Source organism: Onychomys torridus, chromosome 21 (genome assembly GCF_903995425.1).
Source record: "Onychomys torridus chromosome 21, mOncTor1.1, whole genome shotgun sequence".
Classification (NCBI taxonomy): Eukaryota; Metazoa; Chordata; class Mammalia; order Rodentia; family Cricetidae; genus Onychomys; species Onychomys torridus.
In genome coordinates, this window is record NC_050463.1 from 40,918,381 (window position 1) to 40,942,121 (window position 23,741).

Sequence of the window (23,741 nt, forward strand, 5' to 3'; positions counted from 1 at the left end):
TATTTTGTTTATGATCTAGTTCCTGCTTTTCTTTTCTGGTTCTCTGAAGTCCCCGTGACGACCAGGTAAAAAATACCTTCAGTTCACCTAACCCCGGTGTGAAACCACAGAACAAACATCTCCTTTTGTGTCCTTAAATCACTCTTTTTTTTTTTTTTCCAGAGATTGTTTATTTTATTTACTTATTCATTCATTCATTCATTTATTTATCATGTGGTAGAAGGTTTTAAAATAAATCACTCTTCAGGCTGGGGATTTAGCTCAGTGGTAGTGTGCTCGCCTAGCAAGCACAAGGCCCTGAGTTTGATCCTCAGCTCAAAAAAAAAAAAAAAAAAAAAAAAAAAAAAAAAAAAAAAAATCCCTCTTTAGTTGTTAATATTCCAAGCCCCCTTCCACCTGTGTGATAGGGAGTCACTCCACCCAGGTAGTATAGAGGGCTATACAATCTAGCTAGTCACATTGTGTCCAGGTGGAAGAAGGGGAAGTGCCTGTGGAGAGCAGGAAGAGGTCAAGGTCTGCTATTAGAGCCAGGGGCAAGCGCTATTGAAATGCATGTGTATGCTGATTTAGAAAAGCTTTTTTTTTTCTTTTTCTTTTTCTTTTTCTTTTTCTTTTCCTTTTCCTTTTCCTTTTTCTTTCTCTTTTAAAAATGTGTAGCCCAGGGGCTGGAGAGATGGCTCAGTGGTTAAGAGCACCGACTTCTCTTCTATAGGTCCTGAGTTCGATTCCCAGCACCCACATGGTGGCTCACAACCACTTGCAATTAGATCTGGTGCCCTCTTCTGGCCTGCAAGGACACATGCAGGTAGAACACTGTATACATAATAAATAAATAAACCTAAAAAAAAAAAATATGTAGCGCAGGCTGGCCTTGAACTCGTGATCGTCCTGCCTCTGCCTCCTTCAGCCCATCCTACAGGCACGTGCAACCACAATTGGCCTAGAAAAGGTATGTGTCTGAGGTGGAAGGGAGGGTCATGAACCTTCATACTGTGTCTTTAAGCACAGGGTAACCCTATGGGAGGTGCTCTTGTCACTCAGAACTCACTAGCCAATCAGGCCCTCCAGGCAACCTGCAGGTTGTAGGTGGAGCAGGGCGCTTCAGGCTTTGCTTTGAAGAGGAGCTGGCAGGAGCAGTGTGTCGTGATGTGATTGCTGCTGGAGGGAGCTGATCGGAGAGCATGGGAAACCAGGACCTGGTGAGGGAGGCTCTGCTGTCTCCAGGTGGGAAGGTTGCGGGGTTCCGCCCAGTTTAGGACCCCCAAATAGACCACTGGAGACTGAGGATATTCAGAATGCAACAGCAAGCTAGCAGGGGACTCTCGAGGGAAGAGAGTTCCTCTTTTAGGGGGAGGTTAGCTTTTAACCACAAAACCCACAAAATTCTTCAGAAAGGAGGTGGTTAGTTCGGGTCCATCCTTGATTGGTCCAGTTTTCCTGAGCCTGGACTTTTTATCTTGTTTTATTTTCTCTGTTTGCTCTGGCAGGAGTTCTATGGCCCATCTCCGAAAGTCTGGTCATGTTATCTCCAGGGAGGGGGTGTCTCGTGGTTAGTCATCACCAGAAACTTCTGACTTCACCCTGTCTGGGAATGGGGAACTGACTCAGTGCTGCTTATTTTAAGATATCCCTTCCCGCATCTCTTCAGGCTTTCGGGAGCCAGTGTGGCGGGTTCTCCCCAGGTCTGGGTGGAAACCTGCAGCCAGATTCTCTGTCCTGTGAGGTCCCATGTGGTCCCAGGGGCAGGTCTCTGAAAACTTTGCTCTGTGGGCTGCATCTTCACAAATCATTGGGAGCAGGGAGTTGTGTGTAGAAAGATCATTGTAGTCAACTTCAACATGCTTTTGGAGGTGCTCTGGAAGTGGAAGATTGTCTACTGAAATACAAACTTTCTAGACTAGGGCCCTGGCTGCTGGGCTGGAAGGCAGAGAGGGTGCTGTCTGAGTCATTTGATCTAAGATCACCCAGTAGGGAAGCTGTTAATATTCTGAGCCAAGGGGCTGCAGAGCCATAGCAGATCACCTCCATTTGCAGAGAGAGCTCTAGAGCATGGGGCTTCTGTCTTTGGAAGAATTATCAGTAGCTGGAGGGTCAGAAACAACAGTTTAAGGGTCACTTTGAGTTAATTTTGTGAAAGTTGTGCAGTCTGTGTTTATTTCATTTCTATACACATTGAATCATAGGTAGCTGGGTAAAATTGGTCAAGATCACACTTTTACTGGCTAAGTTTCCTTTGTTGTTGTTGTTGTTGTTGTTTTAATTTAAAAATTGACTATGTTTTCCTGCCTTTATTGTTGGCTTTTTCTCTCCATTCCCCTTATTCTTTCACAAATATTGTACACATTCTTGATTGTTGTATCTTTGTAGTAAGTATAGAAGTCCTATTATGTCAGTCTGTGTACTATTTTTTTAAAAAAAATAATCCCATTGAACATTCTGAGTGTTTCCACTTTGCATGTAGTTTTGGAATCAGCTTATCTGTTTTAAATTGTTGGGCATTGTCATTGGATTGTATTTATTCTGCCGATTTACCATACACAACAATTTAATTTTGATGCATCATGTTCCCAAGGATCATTTCTTTACTTCTTTATTTAGTTAGGTTTTTTTTGTTCTTACTGTTGTTAATTTGTGACAGATCTTTGGTTTATTGGATAAAAGGTATTGTGGGTCTTGGCAGGTGGCTCAGCACATATTCTTTTGGGGATGACCTGAGTTCAGATACCAATACTCAAGTTTGGAGGCTCATAACTATCTACGTGTTCAGATCCAAGGGATCTAACAGCCTCTTTTTTTGTGTGTCACCTGTATACATATGGAAGACATTCTCTCTCATGCACAAACATGCAAAAAATAGCAATAAACCTGTTTTCAAAAGTGCTGTGACTTAAAAGCAATTAGAACAAAACAAGTTGTCTTAGATATGTAATACAGATCATACACTGATTCTTCAAAAATCTGTTATCTTAGCTGGACAGTGGTGGCACATGCCTTTAATCCCAGCACTCAGGAGGTAGAGGCAGGCGGATCTTTGTGAGTTCGAGGCCAGTCTGCTCTACAAAGTGAGTTCCAGGAAAGGTGCAAAGCTACACAGAGAAACCCTGTCTCAAAAAACCAAAAAAAAAATCTGTTATCTTACATTTTGTTTTTAAAGGTTTTCATTTCCTTACTCTGATGCAGAATTACAGGCTATCATCAGTCATAGGAAACAAAATGGTGTCTAAGTGATCCTAACAGACTTCCTCTTTACTATTAGAGAATGAGATCCTGTTTTAAGTAGTCAAACCATTTTCTATAAAGTTAAAACATCAGAATGCTTCAAGTGAATCTCTCCAATTTTTGTGGCACACCCTCCTTACACAACTCATTTTCTGTTATTGGTAAAGAAGAGAACCAGAATGTGTACAGCATGAGTGATGGCCAGTGATTTTTTTTTTTTTTTATTAGAATCTTGTCCTCCTTGTGTCTTGTTTTGTCAGTGGTACCCCACCCATGTTGTTGATTTTGTTAATTGTAAGCTAATTATATTTATTGTTCATTTCCTGGGAAATGATGGACCTTCACCAAGTTTGTATTGAGAAAATTACTTATGTTATCAGTTCCTTGAGTTTTTGTTGGTTTTGGGGAGACAGTATTAGTTTTCTCTTCTTGATCTTAGAGGCTTGTATCTCCTTATTTCTTGACAAATTTATGTTTTCCACTTGTTACCATCTTCATGTTCGTGTTTTTGATGCTTAAGTGATTGATATGGGTAATATATTGGTTTTGTATTTTTAAAATCTTTTCATGTATTATTATTGTCTCTTTGTCTTAATTAGTTTCTGCTGTCAACATGATGTAGCCTACACTCATCTGAGGGTGCATCAATAGAGGCTATGCCCAGATCAGCATCACTAGTTACTGTGTTTCTGCAAAATTATATGTTGCTTGATGATTGGTGTGGAAGGCTCTTCAACTAAGGTTGTAATACTGGAAACAAGTGGGCCTGAGATGGATAAGACCAGGCAAGAAAGAAGGCCAGGAAACAATGTTTCCCTGTGGTTTTTGCCTTCAGTTCCTAACTTGAGTTTCTATCCTAAGCTCCCACAATTGTGGGTTGTGATCTGCAAATACCAGCCAAATAAACCTGTTCATTACCTGAGATGCTTTTGGTTAGAGAATTTAATCACGGCCAGAAAGAAGAGAGTTAGAACAACATATGGTACACAAAAAGTGATTGTGTAGAATGTAGGAATGTTGTCTTTTGGAGGGATGTGGAAGATATTAGGCTGTTAGATGGCAGAAGCCATAGAAAGCTGCACACAGAGCTTAATCAGCTATTCTTGTGGGACTAGGAATATGAGAGTGTGGAAAGTAGTGTAGGGGTTGGGGATTTAGCTCAGTGGTAGAGCGCTTTGCCTAGAAAGCACAGGGCCCTGGGTTCGGTCCTCAGCTCTGGCAAAAGAAAAAAAGTGGAGCTTAGGGTCATAGGATTTCAGTGGGAAATAGACTCCATGAAAAACGTGGCTAGAGGGCATGTGTATAGTGTTTTGTTCCCAAATAATTCCAATTTTCTCCATTCCCTGAAAAATTGAGTAAGGCAGAATTAAAAAGGAATTGGCTGATTTCTTGGACAAAGTATTGATTCTGTTGGGTGTTTATTACTGATGACTCATTCAGGTCTGCCATGGAAAAGAAGCATGTGGTGCAGAAAGAAATGAAATCAGTTTCTTAGAGAAGACCAGCACTAGGTAGTTTCACATGGCAGTCCTGTGGTGAAGCAGGTTCCGTGATGGCTGGATCAGTTTCTACGAGCCCCTATAAGGCCCCTTAGGTGACTCTGTGGGCTGTATTTTCCTGTGTCCTTCTTTAAGTTAGGAAAACTTTCGGGGTTGGGGATTTAGCTCAGTGGTAGAGCACTTGCCTAGCAAGCGCAAGGCTTGGGGGTTCAATCCTAAGCTCCAAAAAACAAAACCAAAAATGTTCAACTGTGAATTTGTTTGAAAATATTTTCTGAGCTGAGATTCTTCTCTTCTACTCCGATTATTCTTAGTTTTGGTCTTTTCATAGTGTTCCAGATTTCCGGATGTTAGAGTTCAGGAAAGTTTTAGATTTAACATTTTCTTTGATCAGTTTATCAATTTCTTCTGTCATATCTTCAAAGCATAAAATAATCTGTTCCTTGATTGTATTCTTTTGGTGAAGCTTGCCTCTGCAGGGCCTGTTCAGTTCCCTAGATTTTCATATCCAGAATTCCTTCAGTCAGCATTTTAAAAAATTGCTTCTATCCCATTTTCAGGTCTTGAACACATTCATTTTCTTCAACTGTTTGTTGGTTGGCTTTCTTTAAGGGATTTATTCACTTCCTTTTAAGGACTTCTGTCATCTTTATAGAGTTGGTCTTATCATTTCTTGTGCTTCCACTGTGTTGGAATATTCAGGCCTTGCTGTGGTAGGATAGCTGGAATCTGGTGGTGACATTTTGCTCTGGCTGGCTGTTGTTGATTGTGTTCTTATGCTGGTGCCCAGGTATATAGGTTTGCTATGATTTTTTTTTGTTTTTTGTTTTGGTCTAGGTGTTGATTTCTCAGTTTATTCTTGTTGCATAGGTGCTTTGTTCTTTAGTTTTTATTTGCTCTGGTCTGGTCTGTGTGTCCTATGTTGAACATGGGTTCTCACCCCAAGCTGGGGGATGGAAATCTGGTAGTTGGTGTGGCCGCCTTTATTCCAGCATGGAGTATCTGCACAAGTTCTAGGCTGAAACAAGAGAAGAGGGGAGGGAGCGTGGGGATTGTGTTGAGGGGACACTGAGAGAGTAGGGGGAGGGCTGTGGGCAGGTGGCCTACATGGACTTCTGGCAGGTGGTGTGTCCTTTGTTTGAGTAAGGGGTCTCCACCTAAGTTGGAGGCTACATCACAGAGATGAGGAGGGAAGTGGGATTGGGGATAGCGTTGGGGTTATTGAAAGAATGGCGGAGTTCCATAGGTGAGCAGCCTATGTGGAATTCTGATTACTGGCATAGTCTTTGGACCCCCAGGGAATCTTCACCTGAGTTTGCCTACGTGGTCTTCCAGCTGGTGTGGTCTGCACTTGAGCAGCAGCTATCCATCCGATTTGGGAGTGGGGGACATGGCTTTGGGCATGGCAGCTGTAGGGTGGTTGGGGTTTGTGTCTGAGGACATGATAGAAAGTGTGGAAGTTTCATGGGCTAGTGCCCTGCCCATCTGTTCTTCTGACTGGTGTGACATGCAGGGGATGTCTGTCTGAGATGGGAGCTGGAATATGTGTTCTTTTTCTAAATGGGAATATATCCTGTGCCATTGTATGTTGGAAATCCTTAATTTGTTTCTTGATTTTACAAGATGTGAGAGTCAAGAGATCGTCGTGAGTGTCAGAAGAGACTTTGGATATTTGCGCTGTTTGGGCTGTTACAGATTATGAGGATCATTGAAGTTAGATTACATGCATTTCATTTTTTCTTTTTTCTGTCTATTATTCTTATCTCATACAGTACATCCTGACTGTAGCCTCATCTTCCTCCACTCCTTCCAGCTTCTACCCCCCGAATCCCCATTCTCTTAGATGCACTGCTAGTGTTTCTCTTCAGAAAAGGACAGGCTCTCCGGGATATCAAACAAACGCATCATAACAAACATCTATTCTATTTCCTCTTCCCAGGGAGACCCATGCATCACTCCTATTGCCATTCTTGTTACTAGGCCTCTCAGCATCTATGGATTGTATATACTGTGATTAACTGTGATGACTGTGGTTGTGCTTCACTTACCTACTAAAATCCACTTACAAGTGAGTATGTACCATGTCTTCTTGCCTCACTCAGGATAATAAAGAACTCAAGAAACTAGACAATAACAAACCAAATAATCCATTTAAAATGGGATACACTTCTAAATAGAATTCTCAGTAGAGGAATCTAAAGTGGCTGAGAAACACCTGAAGAAATGTTCAGCATCATTTGCCATCAGGGAAATGCCTATCAAAACTACTTTGGGATTTCACTTTATACCTGTGAGAATGGTTAAGTCCAATAACACAAGTGACAGCTAATGCTGGCAAGGACATGGAGCAAGGGGATTCATTGCTGTTGCAGTGTGGAAATCAATATATAATCCTCAGAAAATTGAGAGTCAGTCTCCCTCAAGACCCAGCTATAGCACTCTTGGGCATATACCTAGAAGATGTTCCTTCATCCTACCACAAGGACACTTGCTCATCTATTTCCATAGTGGCATTATTCATAATAGCCAGAAACTGCTGTGTCTGTGATAGTGTTGATTAATGATTGATGTGGGAAGGTTCCCCCACTGAGGGTGGAATTGTCCCTAAGAAAATGGGCCTAGGCTGAAAAGGGAGCTCTTTGATCATGAGACAGTGACTGGGCAAGAGAAGAAGCCAGGAAACAATCTTTGCCCATGGGTTTTTGCCTTCAGTTGTTAGCTTGAGTTTCTGTCCTAAGCTCCCAAAATGGTGGTGTGTGATCTGACAGAATCAGCCAAATGAACCTGTTCATTGCCTGAGATGCTTTTTGTTAGAAGATATAATCCCAGCAGCATACAAGCATGTCAGAATAAAAAAAATGGAACAGGGAACATGATGTTGTTGCTAGGTAGAACCTGGGATGTTGTCTTTTGGAGGAATGTGGAAGATATCAGGACTTTAGGTAGCAAAAGCAATAGAAAGTTGAACACAGAACTTAATTGGCTGTTCTTGTAGGACCAGAAAGATGGAAATGTTGAGAGTAATGGCAGAAAGTGGAGGTTGAGATCACAGGATTTCAGTCAGAAATAGACTCAATAAAACAATTAAGCTAGACATCATTGGTGTGGTATTTTGGCTCCAATATCTTTCTTATTTTGCCAATGCCCTAGAAATTAAGTATGACAGAATTAAAAAATAATGCAATAATTTCTTCTTTTTAGATTTATTTATTTATTTATCTATTTATTTAATTATTTATTTATTATATGCAGTGTTCTGGCTGCATGTATGCGTGCAGGACAGAAGAAGGCACCAGATCTCATATCCAGTGGCTATGAGCCACCATGTAGTTGCTGGGAATTGAACTCAGGATCTTTGGAAGAGCAGCCAGTACTCTTAACCTCTGAGCTATCTCTCCAGCCCATGATAATTTCTTAAATAGAACATTGAATCTTGGTTGGTGGTTGGTTATTACTGATCAGGCCTACAGTTAAAAAAAAATAAACCAACAAGTTGGGCAGAAATAAATGAAAATGAAAAGGTAGTTTCAGATAGCAGTCAAGTGCTGAAACAAGCAGGAATTTTCAAGGAGTTTATCACCATTATAAAGAAGGCCCTTGCTCTGGAATGGAATCCTAGTAAGGTACCCTAAGGGTAAGACCATATCCAGCTAAACCTTTAATTATGGAAGGAGTAAGCAAAGTGATTTCTAGTCCCAGGATGCAACTTCATACAAAACCTGCTGCACCTGTGGTCCAAGTATGTTAGTGTCTATCCCAATTAAGTCAAATTTTGCAGAATCACCTATCATGTGCTGGTCCTGGAAACAAGAAAAAAAATCAAAAATTAAGGTCATGGATTCTTAGTCTTACTGTTACAGGCATTGTTGCAGGCATCAATGTTTAGCAGAGTCAGAAACCTAGGTAAGAGACTGTGAGAGGTCATTGCATGAAGCTGTGAGGATGGTTGTTGTTGTTTTTAAACTCTTTACTCTTTTGTGCACCTGCCATCCATCTCCCACATAAATTACTCAGATGGAGGCTTATTCTTTTTGATAAATGCCCAGTCTTAGCATGGCTTGTTTCTAGCCAGTTTTGCTTAACTTAAATTATCCCATCTACCTTTTGCCTCTGGGTGCTGTGGGATGTTCTGTATGTCAAATGTGTTGCTCTGATTGGTTAAAATAAATAAAGTGCTGATTGGCCAGGAAGGATAGGGTAGACAGGACAAGGAGGAGGAGAATTCTGGGAAGTAAAGGCTGGGGGAGGGAGACACCACCAGCTGCCACCATGACAAGAAAGATGTAAGGTACTGGTAAGCCATAAGCCACGTGGCAAAGTATAGAGTAATAGAAATGGGCTAAATATAAGAGTAAGAGCTAGACAATAATAGGCCTGAGCTAATGGCCAAGCAGTTTAAATAATATAAATGTCTGTGTGTTTATTTTATAAGTGGGTTGTTGGACTAGCAGGGCTTGTCGGGGGCTGGAGAGAAGCTCTCCAACTACATCTGGGCTTTTATCTTTCTCTAGTCTGTACATCTTTCTTTACTTCTTACTGCCTGGCTTGCGGAGTAGCTGGGTGGCTAGCCCCTGATGTCCTCTTCTTTTCTTTCTCTTCATTCCTTTTTTCCTCCCATATTTCTCCTCCCATTTATTCTCTCTGCCAGCCCTGACTATCCTCTCCTGCCAAGCTATTGGCCATTCAGCTCTTTATTAGACCAGTCAAATATTTCAGACAGGCATAGTATCGCAGCTTTACAGAGTTAATAAACAAATGCAACATAAAAGAACGCAACACATCTTTGCATCATTACAACAAATGTTCCACAGTATAAACAAATACAACACATCTTAGCATAATATTCCACAACAGCCTGGGTTTCATTTTGAGACCACAAGATGTTGAGATACCTAAGCTATGAGACATCTTCTGTGGAGACCCAGCTGCATATAGTGGATGGAAATAACCAAAGAGAGAGAGAGAGATGTATTGAGAAGTTGCAGGGATAGGGTCATCCAAGCCCTTTGAAACTGAAGTTCCGTGCATCTGAGACAGAACTATAGGATTTGATGTTTGTCCTCCTGTGCTTCATTCTTGCCTTGGTCCAATCTTCCCTCACCATGTCTCCATTTCTCTTTTGGAATGTGAACGGTATTCTGTGCCATTTTATGTTGGAAACATATGACTTGCTTTCTGATTTTTTGTGTCACTATCAAGAGTTTATCTTAAGTGTCAGAAGAGACTTTGGACATTTGAACAGCTCAGGGTCTGTTGCAGACTATGAGGATCATTAAAGTAACTAAATGTCTTTACTTTGTGGATGACTATGAGTCTATAGTGACATTAGACCCAAGTGACTGGTAGTTGATTGAATGAAAACTTCCCAGACAGGATGATATATTTGAACATGTGTATCTCGTTGGTGATTTTCTTTTGATTGCTTGTGATACCTTTTGTAGGAAGAGCCTTTCTGGATGAAATTTCTCATTGGGGATGGAATAGCCTCAACCGATTTATTGTTCTTTGAATCTACTGTGTTGTGATTGAAACTAATCACCCTGCTTCCTTCTTGTGCTGTCATGCCTACACCAGTATTATAATCTCTACCCCTAAATTACATAAGATACAGTAGAAGCCATTGCTATTCGGTGCTGAGTCAATTTGGTAGCCTGCTGTTTTAATGTGTTTTCTTGGCTGGGTGGTGGTGGCGCACACCTTTAATCCCAGCACTCAGGAGGCAGAGCCAGGCAGATCTCTGTGAGTTCGAGGCCAGCCTGGGCTACCAAGTGAGTTCCAGAAAAGGCTCAAAGCTACACAGAAAAACCCTGTCTTGAAAAACCAAAAAAAAACAAAAACAAACAAAAAATTTATATATATGTTTTTTTTCTTTTTTTCTTTCTTTCTTTTCTTTTTTTTTTTTTTTTTTTTTTGCTCCTTTGTTTATTTTTGAAGACAAGATTTGTCTGTGTAGCCCTGGCTGTCCTGAAAGTAATTCTGATCAACAGGCTGGCCTCGAACTCAGAGATCCCCCTGATTGTGGCTCCCAAGTGTTGAGATTAAAAATAGATCAATATTACTAGTTTTTTGTTTTTGTTTTTGTTTTTATATTATTGGGTGATGGGCCAGGAATATTGGTTTTTAAACATGTCAAACATATGCTGTTGTACTGAGTTCACTCATATGTTGAATTTAAAATCTGGCAGAGAGTATCATTCTGTTTTCCAAGATGATATATATATATATATATATATATATATATATATATATATATATATATGACATTAATACTGCCTGAACCTTCTGAGTCATTACATTGTAGGTATAGGACTTTCTTCCTCTGTGTTGTATTTGTTTTGAATTTTTTAAATGAATATGAGTGTTTTACCTGTATGGTTGGCTATGCACCATGTGGGTACCTCGTTCTCATAGTGATCAAAAAATGGTCTGAGAAACCCTGAACTTGGAGTAATATATAGTTTTGATTCCTCCATGTAAGTACTGGCAATTGAGCCCACCTATGTGCAGGACCAGCAAGAGGTCCTTACTACTGAGCCCTGTGTTGATTATTTATGGTCAAAATTTATATTGCTAATGTTTTTATCTGTCCAATTGTAACTGTTTACACATGCAGTGTCTTTCAGTAAAATTTTATTGATGTTACAGTTTAAATTTGGACACTTTAGGTTTCTGGAAGATGAGTACAGAACTGGAGTGAATGCATAACTCGTTGTAGGAACTTTGTAAAAACTTCTGAGTTCTTTTTTTTTGTTGTTGTTTTGTTTTGTTTTTGGAGACAGGGTTTCTCTGTGTAGCTTTGTGCCTTTCCTGGAACTCGCTTTGGAGACCAGGCTGGCCTCGAATTCACAGACATCTGCCTGCCTCTTCCTTCTGAGTGCTGGGATTAAAGGCATGCGCCACCACCACCCGGCTTTTTTTTTTTTTTTTTTTTTTTTTTTGACTCAGGGTTTCTCTGTGAGACAGTTCTGGCTATTGTGGAACTCACTCTGTAGACCAGGATGGCCTCAAACTCACAGAAATCCACCTGCTTCTTCCTCCCAGTTCTGGGATTAAAGGCATGTGCCACCACCACCTGGCAGTTCTTTCTATCTTCTTTGTTTGACTGATTTTAGCATGGGTGTGAGTACCTTAATATTTATTTCTGACTGTCCTGGAATCAATTGCATAGACTAGGCTGGCATTTAAGTCTGAGGCAAATATACCTGCCTCTGCCCTTTGAGTGCTGGGGTTAAAGGCATGAGCCAATACACTCAGCTTGTCCATCTTACTTTTCTTTTATGTAGTTAGTAATTGTTCATACAATTTCTCTCATGTGTACTCTGTACTGTTCATCTTTTTACTTGTCTCTCCATGTGTGTTAATAGACATTTCTCTTGCAAGGTGATATGCCATCTAAAGTGACTTGGAAATTACATTATAATGTCTATGTCAGGAAATAAGTGTGGGTAGCACCAGAATCATATGGCTATACTGCCAAAGATGTATACATTTATGATGTTGTCCATATCATGCTGTCTGTTGTACACATGTATGGGATATTTTAGAATGCAGTGACCTATGATGATGTGCATGTTGACTTCACTTGGGAAGAGTGGACCTTGCTGGATCCATCCCAGAAGTCTCTCTACAGAGATGTGATGCTGGAGACCTACAGTAACCTCACAGCTATAGGTAAGACTAAATCTTCCTTCATGTTTAAAATAAGGGGAGAACCGTTCCTTGGTTAGTGATGTTCTTCTGTAGTTTTATTGAGAAAGAAGAATGAGGTGAATAACTCAAGAATGGTTCTAAGGTTCACTGAAGATATTAAGTTAAATTTTGTCCAATTTTCAATAACATACCATACATTTTCTGGTACTGTATTTTAGGATACAGTTGGGAAGACCATAATATTGAAAAACACCATCAAAATTCTAGAAGACATGAAAGGTAATTTACATGTGCAAATACAAACATGCCTCTGAAGAAACTGTAATGTGTCCTGCCAGTTTTAAACAAAAGCAACAGTGTACATAAGCACAGCTTAAAGTGCATTGATGATTATTAACTTCTCATAAAACCATATTCCTCAATTTTAGGTAGGTGAATTTCATCCGGAAGGCAGTCTTTTAAGAAAAAAGACAAGGAAACAATGTCTTAACAGATATCACCATTTGAATACTAGCACCATGAGATATTGTCAATCCATTTATTTCATACTACTCATATTATAAAATGGATGCACATTGAAGAGGTCATAAGTATATTGCCAACCCCCAATAAGCTTATAGCCCATAGTAAAGCTTTACACATATACTTGTTGTGACTGCTCAGTTTAGTGAGGGGGCAGTTAGAGTCAAGAGTCAAGGGGCAGTTGTGGGAGAGAAACTTTAATGCCTATATCAAATGTCTGAGGAACTGTGTAAATACAATGTGGAAACCTTTTTATTTGTGATTCTTCCTTTACTAGGTATATCTTATGTCACTCTGGATACAAGCCATATGAGCATAGGGATAAGGAAAGACATAACATACTTCTCTCTGAGGACAATTAGATATGTAGATGTATCCATGTTGAGTATACTTGTTGAATTTGATTCAGGTATACAAGTAATTGGTTTCCTAGGTTCATTGTTAATACATCAACAAACTCACACTGTATCAAAGCCCTATGAGTACTAGGACTGTGTAAATACTTCTCTTTGTCTTAGTTCACTTAGCAAATGTAGTTTGACTCACAGTTACAGAAAAATTTATGAAGCAACAGTCATTGTAAAGCTCTGAGGTTTTCCAGTTTTCTTGAAATAAAAATTTTCATATAGAAAAAAAAGTATCTGAAAATGTGAACCTTGTTAGAAAGGATCTTACCATCATAAGTATCTTCAAAGATATCTTTCAAAAACCCTTCATGAAGGAGAACACATGAGTGTAAACATTGTGATAAAACTTTAATATGTGATTCCTCTTTACAGTTGAACCAAACTGCAAAATCAATTCATACTGATGTAAAGATTCAATAGTGTATTGAATGTGGTAAAGCTTTTACATTTGCTAATTCTCCTTGCAGGCATGAAAGAAGCCATACTGGAGAGGAACCTTCTGTATATACTCAATGTGTTAAAGTCTTTGCATATGAGTTTTCTTCAAAGGCAGGGAAGAGCACATACTAGAGAGAAACCCTATGTATGTAATCAGTGTGGAAAAGCCTTTGTATATTCCAGTAGTATTCAAAGACATAAAACAACACATACTGGAGAGAAACCCTATGAATGTAATGAATGTGGTAAAGCCTTTGGACAAAAGCGTCATCTTCAAAGACATATAAGAACCCATACTGGAGAGAAACCCCATAAATGTAATCTGTGTGGTAAAGCCTTTGGACAAAAAGAATATCTTAAAATGCATAAAAGAACACATACTGGAGAGAAACCCTATGAATGTAATCAATGTGGTAAAGCCTTTGGACAAAAAGAATATCTTAAAATGCATGAAAGAACACATACTGGAGAGAAACCCTATAACTGTATTCAATGTGGTAGAGCATTCTCTACACAGAAAAGTCTCCAAATACATATAAGAACCCATACTGGAGAGAAACCCCATAAATGTAATCTGTGTGGTAAAGCCTTTACACAACGTGGTACTCTTAAAATGCATAAAACAACACATACTGGAGAGAAACCCTATGAATGTAATCAATGTGGTAAAGCCTTTGGACAAAAGCGTCATCTTCAAAAACATAAAAGAACACATACTGGAGAGAAACCCTATGAATGTAATCAATGTGGTAAAATCTTTGTATATGCTAGTAGTCTTCGAAACCATTTGAAAAAATCATTCTGCAAAGAAACCTTATAAATGTAGTCAGTGTTGTAAAGTTTGCATTTTATACATAAATAAACCTTGTATGTGCAATCAGTTCATTAAAGCCTTTACATAGTATAGTAGTATTTGGAAGCTTGAAAAAAAATACTGATGGCTTCTTCATGTGTGTGTGTGTGTGTGTGTTTTGAGAGAGAGTTTCTCTGTGTAGTTTTGGTGCCTGTCCTGGATCTCACTCTGTAGACCAGCCTGGAACTCACAGAGATCCTCCTGGCTCTGCTTCCTGAGTGATTAAAGGGATTAAAGTGCCACCCTCCCCCGGCTTGATGGCTTCTTTTTTTTTGGGGGGGGGGGTTCGAGACCGGGTTTCACTGTAGCTTTGTGCCTTTTTCCTGGAATTCACTTGGTAGCTCACGCTGGTCTCGAACTCACAGAGATTCGCCTGGCTCTGCCTCCCGAGTGCTGGGATTAAAGGCGGGAACGACCACTGCCCGGCTTTGATGACTTCTTAATATAAAGTATTTGTTTAGATGTTTATGAACACACTTACATTCAGTTATACAACAGTATTCTGTACAAAAAATTTAACAGTGTCAACAATCGGTTCAATCTTTATGATGTCAATTTTAATATTGTCTGTACCTGCAAATGCATAGAAAAAATAAATTTGTGAATTTATGAAGCCCTGTGTGTAGGGTAAAAGGGCCAGCTAAAGAAACAGACCCTGATGCTGAAACCAGAACCAAAGAAAAACATGAGTAACATGAAACCAACCAATCCTTAAGCAAGAAAGTCAACCAACCCTAACATGAAATCCAGCCAATCTCTAAGATTGTCCAAGCTCAGAGTTTGAAATGAGACCAATTCCCACCCTGAAAATCGTTGCACTGGAAAACCTCCATCCCTAAGAAGCCCTATAGCCATGTGCATGGTCAGTTGGCAGCTACCCTTTACCACAACTCTCCTGGGTTCCTCCCTCCCCAATAAATAACTATCTTAAATTGAGTTTTCACTATCCTGGAGCATAGTCTCTACTGGGAAACTCCCCAGTGGAGCCCAGCAGAGAAGCAATAGAACCCTCTGCTGGGAAACTCACGAAAAGGGAGCAGAGCAAACTTCACAATGTTTTGTGAACTGCTCCATTTCTGCAAGGGGTTGCCCCTTAGTTGTGTGAAGCCCAGAAGTATCAATTTGGGCCAGAGCTGAGAAGAAACAGATGTCTCTACTGGTAAACTCCCTAATGGAACTGAGCAGAGAAGCAATGCACACCTCTGCTGGGACAGTATTAGAAGAATCGCGCAAAGTCGAGGGAAGCAGAGCTGTAATGGCTCTGAGACAGGAGGATTGCCACAAACTGCGGGAAAACAATCCCACATGGGAACACAGCTTCAGGTGTAGCCTGACCCCCCACCCCCCCACACACACACTCACGATTTCTTTCTCCTCAAGCTGTGGGCATCCAGGAGACCTTTCTTTCACAGCTGTAGATAGAGCCTGATTTCTGACAGTCAGGGTAACTTTCCCTCCAGTACTATCTCACGTACAGTGTGGAGTTAAACGATAATGTAACCTTTTTAGATTTCAAGATTCTCTTCAGTTACAGGAAACAACTAATTCAGATATAAAACTTTATAGATTTGTATTACATTCTGTTCCGTTGTATTTATATAATGTATTGATGTATAATTTGGCTCCTTCTTCCAGAGGACTACAGGACCACCATGAAAGTGGCATGGCAAAGAAAAACTCTAATAAGATGTTAGATGCCTCAACTCCTGTGTTACAGGAATGAATGCTTTCAAGAAAAACTTTCAAATGTGTTTTTCTTTAAATGATTCACTGTTCTATCTCTTATTTGTTCCTATTCCCCATTGTTTCCAGGTCATTAAGGGTTTCTGTCCACTTTTCTCAAGTGCTGTAGCTTATCTATTTCTGTTTAGAGCAATGTCTCCTGTAGCTTAGGATTGCCTCACACAATGTAGTTGAGCCTTGCTTTGAATACCTAGTCCTACTCCTGCTGCCCAGTGAAAGATAGTCCTAGAACTACTTCAGGGCTGGGCCTTAACTGGTGAGTGAGAAGGAAAAATAGACCAGTTATTGAGGGTCCTCTAAATTCTCTGGATTTTATTGCAAACTTGCAAATGAAGAGAGACCTGTGTAAGAATTGAGTTCATTGACCAACTGGAAAGCAGGTTAGTCAGAAAAGAAAGGGATGGACAAGAAGGAGCATGAAAGCTCTCCTCCTTTGACTGTAGGTCACATTAGAAATAAGTAGTGAGGTAATCAATTTTAGATGATCAATACATGTCCTGACTGGCCATTTCTTGAGTCCACAGACAAGGGAATCAAGAATCTGGATAAAACACTGAGCTCACCTTGAAACCAAATTACAGTAGTTATACTAATTCAAGCAAAATAGACCTGGATACAATGATGTGGCCCTTCCTAAAAGACCTGTTATTTTGCAGGTTTAAGATGTGCAGCCCAAGAGAAAATGTGTGACTGCTACTTGGTGTGCTGCAACACAAATCCCTAGTCTCTGGAGCACACATGGCCATAAAGCCTAGTTTGACTTTTTGAAATAATTTTTGGGGATTATAATTACATCATTTCCATTATCGGTTTTCTGCCTCTAAGCCTTCCATAGACACTTCATTGTTTTCTAATTCATGGCCTCTTTGTGCTTTAACAACAGATTGTACATGTAATTCTAAATAGTCTTATTAAATAAGAAACACAGAGCCGAATAAAGAGTTCAAAGTCTAAGAGGTCAGAGCACTAGTGAATAGCCTGTAGCTTACCAATCACTGCTGTCCTTCCCCTGGGAAAAGAGACCTACTTCCTGTATGTCTATTTTTTTTTACTGACTTTTTGTTCTGCTTTCTCATTGGTTCTAAACCCAACCACATGACTTCTTCCTCACTGCTTGTCTATACAGACCTCCAGGTCTCTATGGTTGTTACTGGGATTAAAGGCATGTGTCACCATGCTGGCTATATCCTTGAACACACAGACTTTGCCATATGGTTAAGGGCCTGTGCCAGATTTCTGCTAAATGGCTTGCTATTAGCTCTGACTCCCCCATAACTTTATTTATTAACATACAAATAAAATAACATTTCAGCACAAATAAAATATCACCATAACAGTTACCGTTTGGATATGACCTATGTTTGGCTGCAGGTCTTCTGAGCTAAGAAGCAAAGGGTGGGCTATACTAGTCAGTGACAGTGGAATGGAATATACACACAAGGGACACCATATCTTGGGAGAAGAACTGGAAGTGCTCGGAGAGATTGGAAGAAGTTCAACTACAATACAGAAATCCCGGTCTAGAGGCCTGTCTGCCGCTAGGGTAGAAGGGCAGAGCTGGGAAGGCCTGTGCTGCCTTAGCCATTTGATCTCTGCTCATCTAGTAGGAGAGTCCCCACTGTCCCGAGGCCCAGGTGTGTAATACTATTTAGGGACTCTGAGCAAGCCTAGCAATCAGGAACACCAGTGGGAGGCAGACTGGGGTTTTTCTAGCATTTTCCTCTAATGTAACTATAGGAAGCAGTGTGGGAGACTAAGCCATGCCAGGGTGAGTGGGGGCACATAGCCTTGCACTCAGTTGGAGCTTGTTTGCTGAGCTGTCTGTCATCTTCTGAGAGTTGGATGGACCATGAGGCAGTCTGGTTCTGTTGATCGATGGGTTGACCCAGGCAGTGGCCCTTCTCCTCTAAGCCTCCCTTTGTGTGCATTCCTTAGGAATGGGGAGGCTCTGCAGGCTTGGCTATGGGAGATGTGTGTATATTCTCACTGTCCTGTGTCAACACATTGCTTTTGGTATGCAGTGGGAAGGCAGATTGGAAAAATGAAGACTTGGTTTGTAGAAATTCTTAACATTATGTTTCACAGTTTGGTAAGTTTTACAAATAGTTTAGAAAGTAGCAGAAAGGAGGTAATGGGGGTCATCTTTCAGATATTCTTAATTAGAATGCTTTTAACTTTCCTCTATCATCAGCCACAATGGCAAGCTTCAGAGATATTCAATTCCAGGGGACAAAAGGAATTTCTGAGCTGCAGAGGTTCCTTGGGTGTCCAAGGTGTTGGGCAGGTGGATAAGGCAGATTCCACATCGTGTGCCATAATCCACGTGGCAGGAAGCAGACATTATTTTTCAACATTGTTTTGTGTGTGGTTGTCAGTCAGACTGGGTTTCCCTAAAACCACTAGGTGGACTGAGGGGATGGATAGGCATAGTCAGTCTTTCTGATCACCTTCATTTCCAGTTAGCTCTAGAGCATGTGGGCTCTCTGTTTGGAAGAGTGATCAGTAGTAGTTGGAGCATCAGAAAGAAATATTCAGTTTAGGGGTCACTTTGAGTTACTTTTGTGAGTTGTGCAGTCTGTTCTCATGTAGTTTCTATAGATGTACAGTCACAGGTAACTTTGTTCAAGTTCACATTTTTCCTGGTTGGGTTTCCATAAGTCTTTTGATGAAATCTTGATCATGTGTTTTTGCTTTTGTTCTTGGCTTTTTCTCTCTATTCTCTTATTCTTTCACAAATATTGTACACGTTCTTCATTGTTGTGGATTTGTGTTAAGTACAAAAGTCACACTATGTCAACGTGTGTACCAGTTTGTCTTAATCCTATCACAAATTTTGAGTTTTTCCACATGGCACATAGCTTTGGATTCAGTTTTCCTCTTATAATTTGTTGTGACTTTTCTGTGGATTATATTGAATTTATGTTGTAAATTGAACACACACAACATCACCTTCTTGTTGTTGAAAATACATAATTTTAATTGTGTTGTTTGCAAAAGTATAAAAGGGTAAATGATACTCTTCTGTATAATCATTTTTAGCAAATACAGGAAAAGTGTGAAACTGAAACTGATTCGACATAATGTACAGAGACATAGAAGGAGGACTGCACTATCGTTTAATGACAGAGAAAACATTGTCATGTTCACATGAAGGACATCGCATTGAGTGTAATATAGTAAAGGAAGCAAAAAATAGTAAAACATGATCCAGAATTTCACAATGAATCTCAATGTGACATGGGACTGTGTAATGGTGTGCAAAATAATCTCTGATAGCAGTAGGTTGGGATTTTCTATAGATATCAGCTAAAATTAGTTAAAAGCATGTTGCATTGGAATAGTTGATATAAAATTACACATATTTAGTTTGTGTATAGTGATGCATTTGGACATAGGACCTACACCCAAGCAACCCCATTCTTCAGACGTTCTCTTTAGTGACGTCGTTAGTAGACTATCTGAAGGTAAATGATCTAAAAATCAGTCATTAATTTTAGAACTGAAAATAACACGTCTTCAGCTGTATGACTAATAGTACCTAAAAACAGAGCAAAGTTCTTATACTAAAAAGTAAAAAATTTTGTCAGGCAATGGTGATGCATATGTGAAATCCCTGCACTTAGGAGGCAGATACAGGTGGATCTCTGAGTTTGAGGACAGCCTTGTCTACAGAGCTAGTTCCAGGGCTCCACAATGGAAACCCTGTCTTGGAATACTAAAAATAAATTGCTGTTAATTACGCCAGGTGCATAAGACTATTTTCACTCAGTAAATTACAACCAATGAATGTAAGCAAGTATATATTAAGGTCTTCTACAGACACATTTCCTTAGAGAACTAACCACAATTGTTGTAAGTAATACTAATGAAAAGAGAAAGCCATGGAAAATAATACCCTGACTTATATATAATATATAAAGTGTTATAGATATTTGTAACTTAAACTTCATGGAAATTACATTAAGGTAAGATTTCATGCACAAAAGTGAGTAAAGAGCTTGTGGGTAAACTAAAGTAGAACAAAATGTAATTTCAAAGGAAGTTCATCCTTCAAAGGAGGATGATCATCCACGCTTTTATCCTATTGTTTAAATTCTATACAAATTTAAGTGGAAAGTGGACAAAAAGATAACAGGATGTGGATATGACCAAAGCACATTTTATATTTACATAAAAGCATCACAATGAAATCTATGTTGTGCATAATTAATGTATTCCAACAGACACATTTTTAAACAAACTTTCAATAGCTCATGAGGTTGACCTCAGGGCTCAGCACACATGGAGGGGCACCCACACAATTATGTCCTCACATGCAGAGACACAAACAATTAGACCTGTATGGCAGATACATGAAATGGCATGTGCATTAAAAAAAAAAAAATTCAGACCACAAGAATGACCTCTTAAAACCTATTCTTTGCCGGGCGGTGGTGGTGCGTGCCTTTAATCCCAGCACTTGGGAGACAAAGCCAGTCGGATCTCTGTGAGTTTGAGGCTAGCCTGGGCTACCAAGTGAGTTCCAGGAAGGGCACAAAGCTACACAGAGAAACCCTGTCTCAAAGAAAACAAAAATAAACAAACAAACAAATAAATAAATAAGCAAACAAAACAAAACAAAAAAACAACAACAAAACCTGTCCTCAGGGTTCCTACTGTCATACATGGTTTAGTTGATGTTTTGGTGCTGGAAGTGAGGCAAGACATCAGGGATATTATCACGACCTTGTTGTACCTCTTAAACCTCTGTTTTCTAAACGCCCTTCACTAGGCTGATCAGGAAAGGGTCAGGAAAAGCTGATGCACTATTGTATGGTGAGGAATCGAACACCCACAGCAGCGTGGACTACACTCGTGTGTGTGTGTGTGTGTGTGTGTGTGTGTGTGTGTGTGTGTGTGTGTGTGTGTGTTGTTGAGCTGTGCTGTGATAACAGGAATGGTTTAAGAAGTAGAAACAGTGAGCGCACAGGAAAGGACCAGGACTGTGTGTAGTGCACTGCTTTATTAAATCAGTATGTCTGGCAGCCGTGACTACTTTACTGGAAATCACTAAGGAAGTATTCCAACAAAGGACTTCCAGAGATCTCAGTGAGGCTAAGTGGTTTGAGGAGACCCCAGGTGCCCTTTCCAGCTTGAGAAAGTTTTAAGGAAAATTTTTCTGACAGAGGGAGTCCTTCCTCATCCTCATTGGACCTGAAAAATATTTCCTGACATCCTTCTCTACTGGGAACCCTCTTCTGTGCATTTGACCTCCCTCCACCCCTCACCAGCTGTACCCCTGCCTTCTACCACCTCTGTCTTCCATCTTCACAGTGGACAATATCCTCTCCACACAGGCTTTTGGTGCTAATCTGACCAGCCAAGAGGAGGCAGGTAGGCTTCCAAAACCCCTGGATGTTCACAGTTGCAGGTCTATAACAAGGAATATCTATTTTTTTATTTAATTTTGTTTCTTTCACAAGACTTAAAGAATAGGTAAAATGATTAGTGCCCCTAAAGCTATTTGTTCTATCTCTAGTTCTTCTAATCACAGGTCTCTTGAAAACCTGACTCAATCACTAGGTGCTTACAGAGCATGGCCCCCAACCAAGCAGGAGAAATATGATTCAGGGCTATTTGGGCATGGAGTAATGATACCATGGGGTGAAATGTCTATGAAGCATTTACTGCTCAATATTGATAGCCAGTTTATTATTTTCTCTTTCATATTTGTAGCTTCTCCCCCAAAAGCAAAACATATTTCCTTTTTCCTATATTCAGTTTGGCTTTAACAACTTTCTAAAAATGTAACACTGATCAACACAGCAAACCTGCCCTTTGAATACTATATATTGCCCAGTTAACAAATCATAGGCATTCATGAGCACAAGCACCACTGGTCCTCTAGAAACAAGTCAGAGAGAAGCTACCTGATGGCCTTGGAAGTATGGATGATGTCTTTGATCAGAGGCACATCCACAGTGATGTTCATGGAGACTACTCCTGCAAAGTAGAAAGCCTTCAGGGCCATCTCAGTGCCTGGCTCACCAAGGCTCTGTGCACAGAGGGCACCCACTGCAGAGCCTGGCTCCATCTGTGTCCTACAAGAAAGGGCACAGAAAAGGGTATGATGCACTAAAGAAAAGTCCATCAAAAATGCTGGGAACAGACTTCATTTATTGCCTCTTAAAAGGAATCATATAGATTCTGTTGGGTTTAGGATGGAGACAGCAATGGGCCAGGCATCATTTGTGTCAGAGGAAGAGGCTGGCATAGCCTAGAACAAGAAGAGTGAGATGGTCAGTGTGACTAAATTCTGTGTGGTCAGCTTGTGTGTACTGGGTTGATGTTCGCTGTGTGGAGTAGTTCATGGTGGTCTCTTCTTACTGTGTACTGATGGTGATCACAGACCTGGAATCTGCCATATGTAGCACGAGTTTCCTTATGGGCAGAAGACATTCAGGGAATTCCTTTGCAGGTCCTTCCATGTAGAAGACCATCTAGTCTACAGTCCTATTGGAGACTCCAGAGTCAAGGCACAAATCTGCACTAAGTGTAGAAATGATGCTGGGGCAGTGTGCTTGGTAGATTTTATTATCAGACTGAGCCAGACTAGAGTCAACTGGGAAGAGGAACTCCAAATGAGCAACTATTTTGATCAGGTTGACTCTGGGTATGTACACTTTTTGCGCTCTACCACTACACTTAGCTAAATCCCCAACCCTTGACTCTGGGTATGGCTGTTGTTTTTATAGATTGTTAACTGAGATAGACAGAATCTTTTAATTGGCTGGGACTTGAACTCTGTAACAGAGAAGAAACCTGTCTCATAAGAATCAAGCAAGCAGCAATGAATGTGATGTGACTAGCTGACAGTTTCTGCCTTGATTTCCCCAAGATGGACTATAACCTGGAAATGTGCATTAAAACCACTTCTTACTCTTCTAGGATGTTGGGCCTGGTGCCAGGATGTAATGAAGATGCTAAGACACCACTCTGTGACACTGGAGTCGCCATAAGTCAGGGAGATGTGAGAGTTATGAATAACATGCTCAGCAGCAGCACATCAATCCCAGAGTGGGAGCTCCTGCTTCCTTCTGAGCCCAACCCCGTGTTTCCCTCTCACTATATTACAGAGACACACAGACACCCATTGACTCACAGAGCATGTCATCCTGTACACAAGTCCCTCTGTGTACTGTCTTGCCATAGCAAGTACTACCCAATTTCCTCTAATCTATTAAATAAAACATCACATCACTGGAAATTATTTCTCAATGGTTTTCCTGACTCTAAGAATTTTGAAATACAGGGAACTGGATTTGGAATCACAGCTCTAAAGATGAATATCCACCTTATGGTGTATTCTTCCTTGGAGGTCAGGAGAGGCTCCTTAAAGGTTAAACCACACACTTTTCCTGCCAGATATGG

The 23,741-nt window shown here is 40.3% G+C and overlaps 2 protein-coding genes across 2 annotated transcripts; both read left to right on the plus strand.

The window, feature by feature from the left end:
* Positions 1-1,136: 1,136 nt before the first annotated feature.
* On the plus strand, positions 1,137-13,252 carry LOC118571739 (zinc finger protein 431-like). The gene is made up of 4 exons (XM_036170981.1): positions 1,137-1,199; positions 12,263-12,389; positions 12,587-12,647; positions 13,168-13,252. Exons 1-4 carry the CDS (start codon positions 1,182-1,184, stop codon positions 13,250-13,252), a joined length of 291 nt encoding a protein of 96 aa, XP_036026874.1. The 5' UTR covers positions 1,137-1,181.
* Positions 13,253-13,619: 367 nt separating this feature from the next.
* LOC118571510 (zinc finger protein 239-like) lies at positions 13,620-14,559 on the plus strand. The gene is given in 3 exon segments (XM_036170525.1): positions 13,620-13,625; positions 13,718-13,827; positions 13,829-14,559. Coding segments are annotated over 3 exon segments (843 nt in total). The 3' UTR covers positions 14,556-14,559.
* The last annotated feature ends 9,182 nt before the right edge of the window (positions 14,560-23,741 follow it).